The 20485-nt window shown below is 41.5% G+C and overlaps 2 protein-coding genes across 13 annotated transcripts in view; both read right to left on the minus strand.

The window, feature by feature from the left end:
- LOC107157133 (multidrug and toxin extrusion protein 1) overlaps positions 1-20485 on the minus strand; it is a 612661-nt gene that overhangs the window by 437794 nt on the left and 154382 nt on the right. The gene's annotated exons all lie outside the window — the stretch shown is intronic.
- Prpsap2 (phosphoribosyl pyrophosphate synthetase associated protein 2) overlaps positions 14400-20485 on the minus strand; it is a 151897-nt gene continuing 145811 nt past the window's right edge. For all 12 annotated transcript variants that reach the window (XM_048796274.1, XM_048796253.1, XM_048796264.1 and 9 more), the window contains 3 exons: positions 18716-18786; positions 16155-16301; positions 14400-15088 (listed from right to left, as the gene is read on the minus strand). In XM_048796274.1, the coding sequence (XP_048652231.1) occupies positions 14930-15088; positions 16155-16301; positions 18716-18786 (377 nt within the window). In that variant the 3' untranslated portion in view covers positions 14400-14929. The remainder of the gene's footprint in view (positions 15089-16154; positions 16302-18715; positions 18787-20485) is intronic.

Consider the following 20485-nt stretch of genomic DNA (forward strand, 5'->3'; position numbering starts at 1 on the left):
TGCTTCACTTTTCTGTACGTGTCCCCCCCATGCCATGCTCAAGGCCACAACACAGCATAGGTGACATCTCATCCTAGATAAGGAAACAGAGGCCAGGAGACTGGGTCATCTGAGTCATCTGTCATGACCTAGCCATTCAAAGGGGTAGAGCTGGATTCAGCTGCAGATCTGGCTCCAAGTCTCCACCGTGGTGACAATGACAGCTCTGGTTCCATTTGCATTCCATCAAGGCTCCATGCTGAATCTTCATTTTTAATGAGTTCCCTAGGAGAACCCTAGTTCGTAAGTCCTTTCTCTTCCTCCATGCTTAAATTCGTGTCTGGGGCTGGCTGGCCATATCACACCTCTGTGTAGCGACAGACTTTGCTCGAGGCTTTGCAAAGTATTTGGAGTTTAACCAGACACGGACACGCAGTACTTCCAGAAGTGTTAATGAGTGAGAGGCTATTGCCGGGAACACCCTGGCCTGAAAATCCAACTGTGCCGTTACTTGGCAACACTGAGGGGGGAGTAAAGGTTAATCCTTCCCATGTAGGACCAGAAATGGGAGTGGGGAATGAGTCACTACTGATAGTAAATCTCAGGCAGGCTCCGCTCACCCTTCCCTAGCTGTACTTGCCTTCAACCAATGAGTTTCAGACGAGGTTGACTTCCAAGCGATTGCTTCAAATGTATTGTAAATCAAAAGCTCAATTTGCAATGATCTGAAGGACCCAGTTGGGTCATATACAGATTTATTAAATATGTCTCATTGAGATAAAGTGCCTGAACCAATAGCATTTCGTCTGCTCTCCTTGTTGAGTCTCAGAAGGAAATAAGCCACTTACCGATAATTGTACTGTCTTCCAATCAAATGTCCTATGGACAGGAAGCTGATTCTGCCCTGAAGTACCGAGACAGGAAGAGGATGGCAGAGGAAGACCTGTCCACATCTGCAGGGGAGAAATGCCACCCCCACCCCTGAGCCCAGCCACAAGCACATGCTCTCACCCCAGGAGACTGGGTATGATCGCACTGGGGACCCAGCCCTGCTGATTGACTCGGCCCCAAAAAGATGAAGATTCTCTTAGCCAAGAAACCATCCGTATCACATGTTTTAGTCTGTTTTCTGTTGCTATAACTAAACACAGGCTGAGTAATTTTTAAAGAATAAAAGTTTACTTAGCACACAGTTCTGGAGGCTGGGAAGCCCAAAGTCAAGGGTCTGTATCTGGTGACGTCCTTCTTGTGGTGTGGACTCTGCAGAATCTGGAGGCAGTTCAGGGTTCCACATGGTGAGAGGGGTGCATTCAAGAGTCAGTGCTACATTCTACTGTAAAATAAATAAATAAAGTTAAAAAAATGAGTCAGTGCTAGACCCACCTTTAGAACAGCCCCACATTATGACCTAATCACCTCTGAAAAGTCCCACATGGTCCCACCATTACCATATAACTTTGAGAAATTAAGCTTCTGTAACTTTCAAACCAAAGCACCATGCCACTTTAAGTTGCATATATCCCAAGAGAAAAATCCCCTGGACTTGGGGAGAACCCTTTCCCTGGACAGGAAGTGGGGTATGCAAAGCTGATGGGGCCAGAGAGGATGGTTGTAAAACAAAAAATGGTTTGTCCCTTGGTGAGGTAGAGGTTGACTTCCAAGAGATTGCTTAAAATGTAAACACAATCAGGAGATGAAAGAACCAAGAGAGGTTTATGACTTGCAGCAAGTAAGGAGTGTCCCAAAGCAGAGTCTCCCCAAACACCAGAGGTGAGGGGTTTTATTGGGGCGATTTATGCATATTCATACTGGGGAGACTTTGTCATCCCATGTGGAAACTGGTACGTTCCTGAGCAGGCTTAGTTTCCGATCATGCTTCTTCAAACATTGCGTGTTCAAATATGGTGGACAGGGATGCCCCCAGGGCAGAGAATTTAGCATTATAAAAAGATTATATAACAAGCAAAATTTATTCCAGATTGCTTGGAAGAGGGGCTGGGAAGCCTTGGCTGGTTTCACTCATTCCTTATGGTCTTTTCTGGAAGGAAGAAACAACATGAAGAGACGGCAGTTAGCAGTGTATTCTCCCATAAACACAGGTGCTTCACCCTGCGAGTTCCTGTCTAGCAGATAACAGTTGAAATTATTCTTATCTCTTGAAGGGGAAGGAATGTGTACAGGCTTATCTTCTCTGTTATGTGCTCAGAATTGACAGAGGCATGACCAGCAAACCATGAGGACCAGCTGGAAAGAGATGAGAAGGTCACATATTGTGGAAGTCAGAGCCGGTGAACTGAGCCCCCAGGTCCTCTCCTAGGTCTGGTTACCAATCCAGTTCCAGCTTATCTGTTGTCTGATTTTGGGATAAACACAAGACTTTTCATTCATTCCTGATAATTACCACCTGCCTATCTGTCCTGTAGAAAGATACAAGAGTTCTGAGCTACAAGTGCAAAGATGCTCAGGGCAGCAGAAAATGAGAAATATCCTTCATGACCACCCAGAGCAGATTGAGGGGATAATGGAAAATTCCATGCTACAGAATACAACAACCATTAAAAAACGTGAGGTGGAGGGCTGGGGTTGTGGCTCCGTGGTAGAGAACTTACCTAACATGCATGAAGCACTGGATCCGATCCTTAGCACACATAAAATAAATAAAGAAAGAAAGAAAGAAAGAAAGATGTTGTGTCCATCTACAACTAAAAAAAAATATTTAAAAAAGTGAGGTGGCTCTATGGGACGACACAGAAGATGATACATTGGCAAGTGAAAAAAAGTGAATTGCAGAAATAGAGAGTTATGGTTTGCATGTAAGTTGTCCCCAAAAAGCTCCTATGTGAGACAATGCAAGAAAGTTTAGAAGTGAAATAATTGGGTTATGAGAGTCTTAACCTAATCAGTACGTTAATCCACTTGAGTGGATAAATAGGGTGGTCACAGGTAGGGTGGCTGGAGGAGGTGGGCCTCGGGGGTGTGCCTTTGGAGTATGTATTTTGTCCCTAGTGAGCAGAACCGGTGTTCTCTCTCTGCTTCCCGATTGTCATGTCCTGAGTTGCTTTTCTCCCACACACCCTTCCACCATGATGTTCTGCATCATCTCGGGCCCAGAACAATGGAGTTATCCATCTATGGACTGAGACTTCTGAAACCATGAGTGCCAAGTAAACTTTTCCCCTAAAATTGTTCTTCTCAGGTCTTTTGGTCACAGTGGTGAAAATGCTGACTAAAAATATAGAGGTAGGTAGGTAGATAGATATATCCTTTCATTATGTAGAAAACAAAGTGTCTGAATGGCTGAAATGTTCAGAAGAATATACACTGAGCTGCTAAGGAAAGGTAATGGGATTTAAGGAGTGAGATTAAGGGGGAATCATCACTTTCTGTGCTTCTGTGCAGTTCAAGATTTTGTAAGGCCTTAGCCTTGGTCATGGCTCTGATGGGCAGACCAGACTGCAACAGTGCCCCCCAATCCTTCCTAGGCTCACCCCATGTGTCATTTTGGACATAGAGAACCTCTGAGGAGAGCCAGGCTGACAGCTTGGTGAAGGGCAGTGGGAAGGAGACCAAGTCTTTATCTCACATGTCCAACCCGAGACAATTAACATTTTCTGAATGCCTACCTGCCACCAGTACCTGGTACCTAGATCTGCATGGGTTCCTCCTCTTCCCACCATCTCTTCCCAGGTAGCCTCCCTTCTCTTCTATTTCTCTGATCCATGGCTGAACTCAGGATCCTCACATCCAGTTCTCACCTGACAGCTCTCTGAGAACCTCTCATGCTCAATGACCCAGCCCTCATCATCCCTCCGTCCAAACCTCCTCATCCCAAAGGTTGGTGGGATTGGTGGATTCCAGCAGCCAGCTTAGGCCCTTTATCATCTTTGTGGCTGCTGATGCTTACTGACTGATCACCATGTAACCTGACACTGTCCACCCTTAACGCTCTCAATTCTTTGATGGATGGAAAACCTGAGACACAGTGAAATTGAGGACCTTGATCAAGGTCACACAGCTACTCAGAGGCAGAGAAGAGCTTTGAACCCCAATTGTCTAGCTGAGTCCACTTCCTGGTATGGCCCACTAACAAATGACCCCTGTACTCCTAGTCTACCCAGGCAGTCTTCTTGATTGTGCTTGAAAGGACACCCGCAGAGTCCACACAAAGCCCAAAGACCACACTACACACTGTAATCTCACACAAGAGATTTATTGTCAGTAGCATGAGGCAAAAGACAGGGCTGTCCCTTTGGGGAGAGCAGCAGCGTGTGGGCACTCACAGAGCACCTTTAGAGCATGCAAGAGGAATTCCATAAGCTGCTTAGGAGTGGCGTCATAAACTGGGGTGGGGTTGATTATTTAGCAGGCACGGGTTCTTACGGGAAGTTAAGCAACTTTACCTCAGGATCCAAACTTTGGAGCCTCTAGATAAAATGACTCCCGACCTAAAATGGCATATCTGATGCCATTTTTGATCTGAAGCTGAGAGTGCTATCTAAATATTTCTTGAATCTCACTTAGATTTTGTAATGGTTAATCTGAATTTTCAACTTGATGGGATTAAGAGATGCCTAAAATTAAGAGCTCTGGGTACGACAGTGAGGGTGTGTCTAGGAAGGACTGGCGTGTGGGATGACAAACTCAAGTGTGGACAGCACTATCCCATAGGTTGGAGGCTTGGATGGAGTAAAAGTTGGAAGAACAAGGAGGCAGCAGTAGATGCCACTTGATTCTTCTTGAATAGGTTCTTGATTGCCACTGTGATCACCTGAGATCCTCAGACGCCAGCTCCTTCACTTTTCCAAAGCGGATTTGCACAGCGACTCTCCAGAGAGTTTGGTCCCAGACGGGGGCTGCATCATGGATCCCTCTGGTTCTGAGCCTTCAGCTTCTGGGACAGCTCAGCCATCGATTCCTCCAGCTCTCCAGCCTATAAAATATCCAGCTTCTGGTTGGGTAAATTAATCTAATAAATCCCCTTTTTTATAATCATGTGTACATATGTATCCTGTTGGTTCTGTCCCTCTAGAGAACCCTGTCTAATACAGATCTTGAGGTCTGACTGGTCTCTCTTCCTGTCTAGCACTTGTCAATTCACTCACCACGTACAGGATGCTATGACAACCTAAAAACCTAATCCTTGATATGAACCAAATGCATCAATTTTGTTTATGTTTTCAAAGAATCAAGTGTGTTGGTTTTCTCTTTTGGTATTCTATTTTCTTTCTTTATTGCTTGCTTTTTACATCTACTCTAATCTTTCATATTTCCTTCTTTTGGCTTAAATTGGGACTTAGTTTGCTGTTCTTTTTCTGGTCCTTTAGGTGTTGATTTGAAATCTTCCTTTTTACATTAGGTGCTATTGATTGATTGATTGATTGTGGTGCTGGGGACTGAAATCAGGGCCTTGTGCATGCAAGGCCAGCACTCTACCAACTGAGCTATATCCCCAGCCCTGCACCATTGTATTTTGAAAGTTCCAGCTTAGAGTTTGCCTTGAATCTCAGAGGAGACTTTGGAGTTGGAGTTTTGAGCAATGCTGGAAAAACTAAGACTTGGGGGATTCTTGGACTGATGGACTGAATGCATCTCCAAGTGAGATGGACATGAGTCTTTGAGAACCAATGTAGAATGCTACAATTTGGATCTGTAATGTCCATCCCCCAAGGGCCCATATGTTAAATTCTTGGTTGTGTTGAAAACCTTTAAGAGATAGGATCTAGTGGGAGGTTTTAGGTCATTGAGAGAATGTCTTTGAAGAGTCTTGTGGGATGACAGTCTCTTCCTTTTTCTTTTTTTTTTTCTTTTTGCTGTCCAGCTGTCATGAAGTGAGCAGCTTACTCCAACATGTGCTCCCCAGGATGATTCTCTGCCTCACCCCAGGCCAAAAGCAACAGGCCTCCCGACCATGGATTGAAACCTCTAAAACCTAGGCCCAAACCAACCTTTCCTCTCTAAATTGGTCATTTCAGGTGTTTTGATACACAGTGGAACGCAGACTAACACAGGTATTTAAAATTTAAAATCTCCCATCCTGCACTGCTTCATTATATTGCACAACCAAAGGAAAAAAAAGAGAAGGCTCAAAGTACTAAAATTAGAAGGGAAAGCGGAGACATTACAATTGATTTTATGGAAAGAGAAAGGATTATGGAGAACTTGATGAACAATTTATGCCATTTAAATTGGATAACTCGGAAAAAATGTACGGATCCCCAGGTACCCACAAACTACCAAGACTAACTCAGGAAGAAATAAAGTTTGAATCAACATATACAAGTAAGGAGATTGACTCACTAACCAAAAACTCTGATAAAGAAAATCCCAGAACCAGGTGGTTTCATTGGTGATTTTAAAGATCTATTTCAAGAATTAACACCAATTCTTCACTAATTTCTCCAATAATTGAGAACTTATTCTGAGGGCAGCATTATCCTAGACCAAAGCTAAGGAGGTATTGATTGTCCCTATTTTTTTTTAATCCTCTCTTTTGCTTACCTCTGCCCTAATCTTTAATATTCTCTTCCTTCTGCTAGCTTTGGATTTAGTCTGTTCTTTATTTCTTTAAGGTATACAATTCGGTTATTGATTCGACATACTTTTCTTATTTAATGTAGCCATTTTCAGCTACAAATTTCCTTCTGAATGGTGTTTTTTGCTATGTCACAAACCTTTTTTGTTTCATTTTTATTTATCTCAAAGTACTTTTAACCTATTTTCTAGTTTCTTCTTTGATCCATTGATTTTTTTAAGAGTTTTAATTTTTTTTTCCTTTTTTGTGGTACTGGGAATTGCACCCAGGGCCTCTACCACCTAGCTACATCCCCATCCCTTTATTTTACTTGGAGTCAGGGTTTCACTAAGTTGCCTGGGCAGCCCTTGAACCTGTGATCCTCCTACCTCAGGCTCCTAAGTAGCTGGATTACAGGTGTGTACCACCATGCCTGGCCAGGGTATTTTTTTAAAATTTCAGTGTTTTGGTGAATCTTCCATATTTTCTTCTGTTCCTGATTTCTATTTTATTCCATTATGATCAGGAAAGATATATTGTATATTTCAATCTTTTAAAATTTACTGAGATCTATTATTTTTTCCAATATATTGTCTGTACTAGAGAATGTTCTATGGGCACCTGAGATGAATATGTATTCTGTTATTGTTGGGTGGATTATTTTACAATATGTCCATTAGGCCTAATTGGTTTATGGTGTTCAACTACTCTTATATTTTTTGTCTAGGTGTTCTATTAAAAGTGGATGTTGACACCTGTAATCCCAGCTGCTCGGGAGGCTGAGACAGGAGGATTGCAAGTTCAAAGATAGCCTCAGCAAAAGCAAGGTGCTAAGCAACTCAGTGAGACCCTGTCTCTAAATAAATACAAAATAGGGCTGGGGATATAGCTCAGTGGTTGAGAGCTCCTGAGTTCAATCCCTGGTACCCCCTCCCCTCAAAAAAGTGGATGTTGAATTCTCTAACTCTTAGTGTTGAATTATGTATTCCTTCAATTCTGTCAGTTTTTTTCTTCATATATTTTGGGGTTCTATTTTTAGATGCATACATAATTGTTCTATCTTCTTGATGGATTGTCCCTCTTTATTATTAGGTAATGCCATTATCTCTTGCAGCAACATTTGTCTTAAGGGTCATTTTGTCTATGCAACCCCGTTAACTATAGTTACTCTTTGCATCAGTATCTTTTTCTATCCTTTCACTTTCAACCTACTTATGTCTTGGGAGCTAAACCAAGCAAGACTCTTGTAAAATATAAAATATCACTTTTTAAAAATTCATTCCACCAAATGCTGTCTTTTAATTGGAAAGTCCAATCTATTACATTAGCATAATTACTGATAAGGAAGCACTTACCTCTGTCATTTTACTGTTTTCCGTGTCTTATATTTTTTATGTTCCTAATTCTTTCACAACTTCCTTGTGTTATTGACATTTTCTGGTCTGCCATTTGATTCCTTCCTTTCTCTTATTGTGTTTTAAATTTATTTTCTTAGTGGTTGCCCTGAGGATTATAATTAATGGGATGGTCAATTTCATGTCCAAATTTGGCAAGGCTATATCTAGGTTTTGGTCAAACCAGTCTAGATGTTCTGAGGTATTTCTTTTTCTTTCTTTCTTTCTTTTTTTTTTTTTTTTTTGATACTGGGGATTGAGTCCAGGGCCTTGCACATGCTAGGCAAGCACTCTGCCACTGACTATGTATCCCCAGCCTCTGAAGGTATTTCTTAAATGTAATTAGTATTTAAATCAGTAGGTTTTGAATAAGTGGGTTACCCCTCAAAACATGAGCAGGTCATACCTAATCAGTTGAAAACTTTCACAGGAAGAATAAATTCTGCCTTTGGACCTGAGACTACAACAGCAGCTCTTCCCCTGGACTCCAGGCTGCACTTGGAGTTTTGAACTTGCACCTGCAAGTTTTGGACTTGTCAGCTCCATCTTGAGACATCTTCCTTAAAATACATGGGTAGTGCTCTCTCTGCTAATCGGTTTTTGTCTGTTTTTCTCTATATACATAAAATCTCCTATTAATTGTTTCCCTGGAGAACCCGAATACACCTCAATTTATATCAATAGTTTTAACTAATTACCCACTTGTCAATTTGCATACAAAACTTTGCTCATCCATGAGGTACAGAAGGGAGCATTTATAAGCCTCCAAGGCTGCACAGTTCTGAAGTAGCAACAGTGAAGGTCCCATGTTAACAATGCAAATTTCAACTTTGATGGGCCTTGACATCGATGTGTATTACTTTATGTAAGTAACATAAGGAGTAGTAATTTCATATATGTGCAGAGCCACAACCATCATGGGGTGTTTGGTTGAGGCCTTGGATTCAAAGGAAAGATATTAGCTTTGGAATCACAGGCCTACGTTCAAATCCTGACCCTGACTGGTGGGAAAAGTCCTTTGCCTCTCCAGTTTCCTTGTACGTCCACTTCAGATGCTGTGACAGTGAGGGATAGTGAGTAATGTCCTGAGGGATGATGGTGCTTAATAAATGGTCCCTTCTGTTATTAGTTATCAGGGTAGTCAGCCAATCCTGAAACTACCCCAAACCGGGCATAGTTGGGTCACTGAGCATCAGGTTCAGATGACTGCCAGGGTGCTCTCCTAATGGGGGCAACAGCCATTTTCTCATTGGGGTGTTCTTCTTCCTGCTGAGGAGGGTGTAAGCCACCTGAAAACTTAAAGTCTAAAATAATTAGTGAAGAACAAAACACAAAGAGCCAGAAATATATTTACAAAAGCGGAGCCCCTGATACATCCAGTCCAGGGAAGAGCTAGAACTAGACAAAGGAAAGACGGCTCTGGTGGTTATTTAAGGGGGTGCATCAGAGGCAGGGATAAGGTTTCAAGGGTAGATGTTTTGCAGTCAGCAGGTTGATTGGCATCGTGGCAGGTCACACCCATCTCAGGTGCCATGTGGGATCTTTGGCAGAGGGGAGGGGGAAGTTCACCTGCTTCAGGTGGTCTAACCCTGTGGAGGTGCCCCGGGAAGTTCCCAGTGCCAGACCTGTCCCCTCACTAGGCTACAATGTGCAGCACAGCCCACAGATGGCTCTCAACACTCTCCAGCTCTCTTGTGTCAAGGACTGCCAATTGGATTCAAAGGAAAGATATTAGCTTTGGAATCACAAATTGGCAGGCCTATTTAGGCAATGTGATTGAGATGAAGGGAAAGCACCGGCCTGGGAAGCAGGAATTCATTCTCCGTCCTAGCTCGATTGGTCACAGTGGTGGGGCCTCAGAGGTAATGAAAGAAATTGTGAGAGCCAATGATGAATGCTCCTGGCACATAGTAATGGCTGAATTGGTGTTTATCCATCCACGACCCTTGGTGACCCATATGTGGTATGAGTTCCTTTGGGTATTCATCTTCACATCTTTCTAAATCCCAGTTTAACCCACAAGTTCATTATCCAGAGATAAATTTTCTCATTACACATATTTTTTTCCATTCACTTCCCTTCTGCAAATTTTTTTTTGAGGTACTGGGGCTTGAACCCAGGGGTGCTCGAGCAGTGAGAGACATCCAAAGCTTCACTTTTTTTTTTTTTTTTTTAGTTAGAATCTCTCCAAGTTGCCCAGGCTGGCCTTGAACTTGCAATCCTCCTGCCTCTGCCCCCAGACTTGCTGGAATTACAGGCATGCATCACAAAACCCGGCCCCTATTCTGCAAATTCTGACTTTTCTTCATGGACACATGGAAGAACACCCCATTGAACACAGCTGCAGAGGAAACCCATTGGAAAGAGTTTGAAAGCACGCTTCCTCTCATACGGCATCTAGAGCACAGCCCATGCTTGCCTTTTGGTAGACAATGTGAATGGGCCCGGGCCACTGGGCTTAATTCCCACATGGAAGTTCCTAAGGCCAATTGTAAAGTGTTGTCACTAGTTTCAAAGCTAGACTACATGGTGACTTCCTTCTCATTCATATGTAACAGAAAGTGATGAGACAGAATCCACAGGGCAGAAGTGGAGAAAAGCCAACATGGTAGTACCTGGAGAGGGGACATTCACTGCTGAAGTTTTTCGGGCCCATTTTAGTTACCCTGGTGAGACTGGCTGGCTCCTCTCACTGGTTGTGACACCAGTTTCCAAAGCTCTGTTTCCATATGTAATTAACTAATTGAGAGGATGACAAACTAATGACTAGAGCCACAGAGGTCAAAGTGGCTGTCAATGTATTGTTCTTTTTTTTTTTTTTTTCTAAATTAATCAATTAATTTACTTGATCTAATTTGTTATACATGACAGCAGAATGCATTTCAATTTACAGTACACAAATGGGGCACAGTTTTTCATTTCTCTGGTTGTACACAAAGTACAGTCACACCATTTGTGTCTTCATACATGTACTTAGGGTAATGATGTCCATCTCATTCCACCATCTTTCCTACCCCCATTCCCCCTCCGTACTCCTCCCTCTCCTTTTCCCTATCCAAAATTCCTCCATTCCTCCCATGCTACCCCGCCACCCCCATTATGGATCAGCATCCACTTATCAGTGAAAACATTCGGCCGTTGGTTTTTGGTTCACTTAGTATGATATTCTCCAACTCCATTCATTTACCTGCAAATGCCATGATTTATTCTCTTTTAATGCTGAGTAAAATCCATTGTGTATATATCACATTTTCTTTATCCATTCATCTACTGAAGGGCATCTAGGTTGGTTTCACAGTTTAGCTATTGTGAATTGTGCTGCTATAAGCAATGATGTGGCTGAGTCACTGTAGTATGCAATCTTTAATTCCTTTGGGTATAAACCGAGGAGTGGGATAGCTGGGTCAAATAGTTTCGATTCCAAGTTTTCTAAGTAATCTCTATATTGCTTTCCAGATTGGTTGCACAAATTTGCAGTCCCACCAGCAATGTATGAGTGTGCCTTTTTCCCCACAGCCTCACCAACATTTATTCTTGCTTGTATTCTTAATAGCTGCCATTCTGACTGGAGTGAGATGAAATAGTTTTGATTTGCATTTCTCTAATTGCTAGAGATGTTGAACATATTTTCATATATTTGTTGATTGATTGTATATCTTCTTCTGAGAAGTGTCTGTTCAGTTCCTTGGCTCATTTATTGATCAGGTTTTGTTTTGTTTTTTGTTTTTTTTTTTAGTGTTAAATTTTTTGAGTTCTTTCTATATCCTGGAGATTAGTGCTCTATCTGATATGTGTGTGGTAAAAATTTGCTCCCATACTGTAGGCTCTCTCCTCACCTTACTGGTTGTTTCTTATTGCTGAGAAGCAGCTTTTCAGTCTGAATCCATCCTATTTATTGATTCTTGATTTTATTTCTTGCCCTTTAGGAGTCTTGATGAGGAAGTAGGGGCCTAATCTAACATGACGAAGATTTGGGCCTACTTTTTCTTCTATTAGGCACAGGGTCTCTGGTCTAATTCCTAGGCCTCTGATCCACTTTGAGTGAAGTTTTGTGCATGGTGAGAGAGTGGGGTTTAATTTCATTTTGCTACATATGGATTTCCAGTTTTCCCAGCACCATTTGTTGAAGAGGCTATCTTTTCTCCAATGCATGTTTTTGGCACCTTTGTCTAGTATGAGATAACTGTATTTATGTGGGTTTGTCTCTGTGTCCTCTACTCTGTATCATTGTCTATAATAGTCTATTTTGGTGCCAATACCATGCCATTATTGTTACTATTGCTATGTAGTATACATAGTTTAAGGTCTGGTATTGTGAAGGAAACTGCTTCACTCTTCTTGCTAAGGATTGCTTTGGCTATTCTGAGTCTTATTTTTCCAGATGTATTTCATGATTGCTTTTTCTGTTTCTATGAGGAATGTCATTGGGATTTTTTTTTTTAAAGAGAGAGAGAGAGAGAGAGAGAGAGAGAGAGAGGAGAGAGAGAAAAATTTTTAATATTTTTCTTTCAGTTTTTCGGTGGACACAACATCTTTATTTTTTTATGTGGTGCCGAAGATTGAACCCAGCGCCCTGCGCATGCCAGGCGAGCGGGTTACCACTTGAGCCACATCCCCAGCCCGTCATTGGGATTTTGATTGGAATTGCATTAAATCTGTATAGTGCTTTTGGTAGTATGGTCATTTTGACAATATTAATTCAGCCTATCCAAGAACAAGGGAGATAGATCTATGTTCTAAGGTCTTCTTTAATTTCTTTAGTGTTCTATAGTTTTCATTGTAGAGGTCTTTCACCACTTTTGTTGATTACATTTTGTTGATTTCATTTTGCAACATATAGATTTCCAGTTTTCCCAGCACCATTTGTTGAAGAGGCTATTTTTTTTTTTTTGAGGCTATTATAATGGGGTAGTTTTCCTAGTCTTTCCTTCAGAGGATTCATTGTTGATATATAGAATTGCATTTGATTTATGGGTATTGATTTTATATCCTGAAACTTGGCTGAATTCACTTATTAGTTCTAGAAGTTTTCTGGTGGAATTTTTTGGATTCTCTAAGTATAGAATCATGTTATCAGCAAATAGTGATAAAAAGTTTGAGTTCTTCTTTCCTATCTTTACCCTTTAAATTCGCTCTGGCTAGAGTTTCAAGGACTATGTTAAATAGAAGTGGTGAAAGAGGGCATCCCTGTCTTGTTCTAGGTTTTAGAGGGAATGCTTTCAACTTTCTCTATTTAGAATGATGTTGGCCTTGAGCTTAGCATAGGTAGCTTTTTACAATATTGAGATATGTTCCTATTATCCCAATGTAGTATTCTTAAATCCCATTTATTTGTGAAGATCATGGTTTTCAATTTCTAGGGACATATTCATAAAGGCAAGGGCACTTCTTCAAAGTTAATGGCTCTATCATTAACTGAATTTGAAAACTTAGGGGGGTTGAAACACCATTTTCCAAGCTCTTTTTTTGTTGTTGTTGGTACCAGGGATAGAACCCAGAGGCGCTTAACTACTGAGCCACATCATCAGCCCTTTTTATTTTTGAGACAGTCTCACAAAAATTGCTAAGACTGGCTTTGAACTCACAATCCTCCTGCCTCAACTTCCTGAGCTGCTGGGACTACGCGGCATGTGCCACCGCTTTTTATTTTTTTACTAAAATGGCAAGGTGGGCACCACTTGGTGTTGGAGGAGGTGAGTGACCATCACATGCTCAGGGCAGCTTCTAAGTCTTCAGTGCTTCTGCACACATGGGATTCCAGGCTTGCTCTGGCAAACCTGAGTTACTGCTTTCTGAGGGTCACTGAGAAACCCCACTATGGAAAACAGTGACTCATCTTAATTTTGTGCTAAATCAACTGCTATTTTAGTCCAGATTGTAAGACAGGCAGAAAAAAAGGTTTCTCTTTCTTGTAAGAAAGTCTATGCTTCCTCCCAGGATTGGCTGGGAGTGCCACTGAGTGAGCAGCCTAAGGGAAATCCTCATTCACTGGCCTACCTCTGGGGTCCCAGCATTCCTTAGAAGCCTGTCTGCTATACTCTAAGGGAGAAGGTCGGAGTTCTAAACTTGAAACTTTAAAATTAGACAATCTGTAGACCCTTGACATGGACAAAGTTCCCATTATTTACCATTTGTTATGCTCCCCTATCTCAGAGCATGTCACCCCCCCTAGGGCCTGCAGTGGCATATACTGATGCAAGAATGGTTATGTTCTAGTAAAGGAGGAAAGCCAGATGCAGAGGGCTGCTCATGCCCCCTCCATCACATTTCGTCCTAAGATTCAAACTTCTCCTGCCTCAGTCAAGTGATTTCACATCATAACTTGCAGGGTCTCCAATCAATCATCAGAATAGGGAGCACTGCCCTGCTAAGAGGCTACCTACCTCCAAGGAGGCTACTGCACCTTCTGCAAGTTTATGCAGAAAACTTAACAAGCTGATGAACATTTCAGCATCCATAGCACATATATTGTGCTTACATTTTATTTTAGTTATAGAACAACTGCCCAGACACAATTTTAAAAAACACACACAAACACATATTTTTATTCCTTCTTTTGTTGCAGAAAATAAATACAACCACATATTCCATATGCTTGTCTATAAAAGCATTTCTAAAAACATCATTTACTTGAGTCAACAGTATAATCTTTTTGGCTTTTCAATTGCAGGTATCAGAGTAAATTATTTGAACATTTTTGGACACTTGGCTCAAACAACTTTGGAAAAAGGCTGTTTGTAGGCTTAAAAATCTTATTCCAAAGTTTTTTTTTTAATAGTTACACTAAAAACAACCACATTTTAACTTATTTAAGAGGAGAATAGTTTTTCTTTTATAAAAATTGCTCCCAAAACTCAAATACCCAACCCAACATAAAAAGTTTTGTCTGTCTTCCCAGGAATCCATGGGGAGGGGTGGGGGGAGGGGTGAGGAACAGCAGCACAGGGTTCCGTCAAGTACATCCAGCCCTAGCCAGAAGGGTCCTCACAGCATTCATGCCTGTGCTTCCAGTTTGGCCCTTGGGAGTTTTAAAAAGGACAGCCTTTTAGTCATCTAAGCCTATGTTTCTGAAAAGGTAGGACATAGACTCTCCATTGTGAATGCGACGGATGGCTTCTGAGAGGATCATACTGATATCCACAGTTTTGATCTTGGGACACTGAAGCTTCTGAATTTCATGTGGAATTGTATTGGTAACCACCACCTAAGAATCAAGAGGAAAAACCAAGAGCATCAGAAAGTCAAGTAGCTTCTGGGGCTGGGGGTGTAGCTCAGTGATAAGAGAGCAGGCTTGACATGTATGAGCCTTATGTTCCATGCCCAGCACTTCAGAAAAGGAAAAGAAAACTAAACAATCGAAAACTAAAAGCTAAGCAGCTTCATGGCTTGATCTGAAAATGTGATGCATTTTCAAATATGTGAGGTCCTACTTAACAGGACGAGGGTAGAGTGGTCTCCCCTCCTTTCAATAAGCTTTCCAATCAACGTGAAGCTATCCGTGTCTCTTGGGTTAAGATTTGATAACTTCACACCTACTAGGATAGTTATGGCTAAAAACACAGATGATAACAAGTGCTGGGGAGGATGTGGAGAAACTGGAGCCCCCTCACTGCTGTTAGGACTGTGAGTTGCTTAAGCTGCTTTAGAAACCTGTCTAGTAGCACCTTAAAAGTTTACATATTAAGTTACCATATAAACTAGCAATCTCTCTCCTAGGAATATGTACCCAGGAGAGCTGAAAACACATCCACACAAAAACTTATATATCAGGGTTCATAGCAGTATCGTTCATAATAGTAAAAAAGTACAAACTGAACTCAAGTTTCCAGCAATTGATGGAGAAACAAAATGTAGCACATACCACAGAATATTATTCAGTCATAAAAAGGAACCAAGTATTGATCCATGCTACAAAATGAATGAACCTTGAAAATATTATGCTAAGTAAAGAAGCTAATCTCAAGTGATGACATACTGTATGATCTCACTCCTGTGGTAATCATTACACAATTTTGTATTCTCTAAAAACCATCAGATTGTATACTTTAAGTGAATGAATTCTATGATATGCAAATTTTATGTCACAAAGCTGTGATTTTTTTAAAAAAGTGGTATTCAAGCTGCTTATAGTCAATGAAATGCAACTTTAACCCATGTTTAAATTCATTTTTAGCACAAATGAGCATCCTCTTGTACCAACTCTCTGTGCCTCAGATTTTGGAGATGCCAATGCCCGGGCAAGTGCACCCACATTAACCAGGGCCCATTACCTCATCAATGGCAGACTCTTCAATCAGCCGGGGTGCGTCTGAAGACAGCAGGCCATGAGTCGCCATCACGAAGATCTTATATGCACCTCTTTCCTTCAGGGTCTCTGCTGCAGCAAGAAAGCTGTCGACATCATCGATGATGTCATCCTGTCAAATCACAGGTGGAGCAAAGGGCATATGAACACTTGCAAGGGTGGGCTAGACAACCAAAGGAAAGGGGCTGCCTAAGTGTATGTGACAGATCTTCCGCGTTCAGTTTTAACACATGCAGGTGTCATGTCACCAGGCCCCACAATGTCTCTCCAGGCCTCTACCACAAGCTGCCTCCTGAACAGCACTCATTATTTCCAGGGCTGCAGTCTTGACAACCTAGGCTCATTGGGGAAAGGGCTGTTTCCATCCCTGTATGTGACTGGCCAGAGCCATACCTTTTCTTCAATGCAGGTGCTTGAGGTGTGTCTTGGATGATTTTTTAAACGCAGAGGGAAATTGTTTAAAGATGCTTTTTACTCAAGGTAATGGAACTGTGCCTCTATCCCTCAGTTTTTTCCTTGCTACTTTTCCTTATTTTCCAAATTTTCTTCACTGAGCGTATGAGAAATATGCTTTTTTATATGCTTTTACAATGGGAAAAACAAATGATGATTGCAGTTTTTAATAATAAGACATCCTATCAAATGCTTTCTAATGTATAGACCACAGGTTCCTGGAGTTCTTTTATGGTATCAAGCATTGTCTAGAGTTGAATAAATATTCACGTATTTATTTTACATGTATTACTCTTTTCAGATGTAGACTGATAATAATATGATCAAAAAATACAGATATCACTTAAAAGTTCTCTTGGTAAAACAGTATCTTGTGAGACTAAACTGGCAACCACCATGCAAACCAGCAAATGCAACTGTGGGCATTAACCCAGAGAAGCCCATACAGGAACGTGCATAGCAGTTTTATTTATAATGCCTGAAAACTGAAATCAGCTCAAATGTCCTTCAATAAGCAGTTGAACAATGATACCTACATATCACGAAATACTGCCTAGCAATAAAAAGGAAAAAATTATTAAAATACAAAATGACTTGGAGCGATCCCAAAGGAATCATGTTAATAAAAATAAAATCAATCTCAAAAGTTTATAAACTATACATTTCATGCATATGACATTCTTAAAATAAGAATTATAGAGACGGGGACAGATCAGTGATAGCTAGGAGTCAGGGATCAGATGGGAGAAGATGAAGGTGCAACCATGATGGGGTGGCATCAAGGAACTTTGTGACGATGGAATAGCTCTGTACCTTGACTGCAGTGGTGGTTACACACACACACACACACACACACACACACACACGCGTGCACACAGGACATGAAAGTGGTGCTATCTAATGGTGCTGTGTTTGACCCACAGCACCACAAAAATAAATAAAATGAGCTGTGTGCCTCATAGTACTGTTAATTTCAGGTTGTGTTACTGTATCATAATTCAGCAAGACAGAGGAAGCTGGTTCAGGAGCACAAAGAACCTCCCTGCACTTTTTTTTCCCCTACTTCCTATGACTCTATAATTACTTCAGAGTGATTTATTATAGCTCTTGCCAATTAAATAATAAATTAACAGAGAGCTATTACCCTGTACTGGAGATAAATTTTTAATTTGAAAAAGGAACAAACAAAATCACCAAGAACTGGGGAAGACACGGGGTACCCCTTGAGGAGCTGGGAAAATTGTTGCGACCACTTTGGAAATACTGGGCAGCACTAGTAAAGTTCCAAGTGTGCATGCAGCAGGCTCATCAATTCAACCCCAGGATCCTAGAAATTGACACATGGATGCACTCAGAAACAGGTACAAGAATGTTCAAATATTATTTGGAAATAGAAAAAAAACTGTATGCTCAGTGCTGTAACACCATCCAGCAGTGAAAAAGAAGAATGTGCAACTCCACGTCAGTAGGCAGGTGAAGCTCAAAAAACAGTGCTGGACAAAAGAGTATACAGAGACATCAACTGAAGTCACGTCAACAAGCAGAGCAAAATAATATGGCATTTAGGGATACACGTTGTTATGCAGACTGTAAAGATAAGCAAGGACAAGGACTGATGATTCTCAGGCTAGTGACAACCTGAGAATGGGAGAAGAAAGAGGCTAGAGAAAGGCCAGGCAAGGATTCCAGGGCACCTTGCTACACGGCTCTCTCAAGTGGAGCAGTGAGAACCAGGTGTTCGTTCTAGTCTTTTTAAAACTATCCACACAGGCAGTAAGTACACCCTTTGTGTACGTTGGTTTTATAACATATAAAATGATATGTTTTTGTTTATGTGTTTGTGTGTGACGCTGTGAGTGGAACTCAGGGCTTCCTGCATGCTAAATAGGTGTTCTATCATTGAGCTACATCCCCAGCTCCTAGTGTGTGTTTTAAAACAGTTATAATCAACTTTGTTTTGTACTTTACTTACTTGGCTGCACCATCATACATATATGTGCACAGTTAATAAGTCAACAGCATAACAATGGTACATACTCCAATTAATAATAATAATAAAAGAGGTCTTCGTACCACAATGATGGCAATCCTTCCTCCAACGTCACCAACGACTGTGATCGGGGGCTTTTCTTTAGGAATCAGCACTGGTCAGAATAAAATACATACAGCAAAGTTGTATTTATTATTAAAAAGTAAGTCTTCAAGAAGTTAATGTCTCATAATTAAAAACTCCCCACACACTAGGAAGAAAAGGGAACTTCCCTAATTTCATAAAGAACAACTGAGATAAATAAATAAAGAATTAAAAAAAAAAAGAGTAACAACCCAATTAAAAATTGGACAAAGGATACAAATACTTGAAAACATGAAGATATGTAACATCATTAGTCATGAGGGAAAAGCAAACCAAAATCACAATAAGATGCTATTTCACACTGACTACGACAGTGATAATAATAATTTAAAAAATCAGAAAATAAGCACTAAGCATTAGAGATAGTGAAACCCTTGTGCATTGCTAACCTAATCCTAACCATTTTAATGGTACCCTGGGAGTTCCCCCAAAAGTTCAACACAGAATTACTAATTACCAGTCCCATTCCTCAGCATAAACCAAGAGCAAGGGAAGCTATGTGCCTACAGGAGCTTGTACATGAATGCACAGTGTGACACAATGACACAATGGAACTCAAGCACCTTGGGGCAGGATGATTTATAGGCTCTGCTGCCCACATCCTGGAGCAGTGCTGCTGGACTGCCCTATCAGTGGCTCAGGACGCTCCTCTGGATGGCATGGGCAGTAAACCACGGGGGCATCTCTGTGCAGTACGTCTCCATGGCTGTAGAGGGTATGTGCTGTGAGGCGTGGATGCCTCCACCTAGATAACAAGGATGCCCCGGAGAGCCTTGGGGCCCAGACAGAAAAGAGGTACAGGGGTGGTGCTGCCATGGAGAGCCAATACTAGGGCAATGCCCAGTGGAGTCATGGGGGCAGGGCTGCCCCTGAGACCCCAGACTGCTAGAGCCACCAGCATGCAGCTTGAGCCTGAGAAGCGGGCGACATGGGAGAAACACTCCATGGGGGGCCACCCAGCAAGGATGTGGGAGTGGGGCCTCCCAGGGCCTTGCAGGCCCAGTCCAGACCCAGTGTGTCAGGAAGGTGGCACATGGAGTCAGAAAAGATTGTTCTGGAGACTTAAGATTTAATGATGCTTACCCTGTTGGGTTTTGGGCTTGGTCGGGACCTGTTCCTTCTCTCGTCTGTTTCTTCTTTTTGGAAGGGAAATGTGCAGCTTAAGTCTGTCCCACCACTACACTTGGAAACCTATGACCTGCTTAACTTTGCAGGTTCACATCTGGAGTGAAACTTGCTTCAGATGACTCCCATTCATATTTGAGTAAGTGATTTTGCGTGAGACTTGGGACTTAATGCCAAAACTAAGCTAAGATTTAACTGGAGTCGACACTGGGCACCATGGATGGGATGCATTGTATTTTGCAATGAGGTGGCTGTAAATTTCAGGGGTGGGGTGGGGGTTGAAGGTGAAATGGTGTGCTCTCATGGCTGCATCCCTCCTGATTCATTTTGTTACAGCAGCCTGAGCTAAGATGGGTCGATATACAATTTTGTATGCTGCCTTATTCACTTACATTGCTCAGATTTCCTTGTTTCCAGGTGGAATTGATTATTTCACAGGCTGCATAATTAGCCACACCGACACAACATAATTTATTAAGCCCTATCCTCTGCTAGATCAATTAAACATGTCCAAAATTTTGCATAAAATATAATACTGTGGTGAATAACTTTTATGTAATAATAAGCTTTTCACTTTCATTAAA

Source organism: Marmota marmota, unplaced genomic scaffold (genome assembly GCF_001458135.2).
Source record: "Marmota marmota marmota unplaced genomic scaffold, marMar, whole genome shotgun sequence".
In the NCBI taxonomy this organism is placed as follows: domain Eukaryota; kingdom Metazoa; phylum Chordata; class Mammalia; order Rodentia; family Sciuridae; genus Marmota; species Marmota marmota.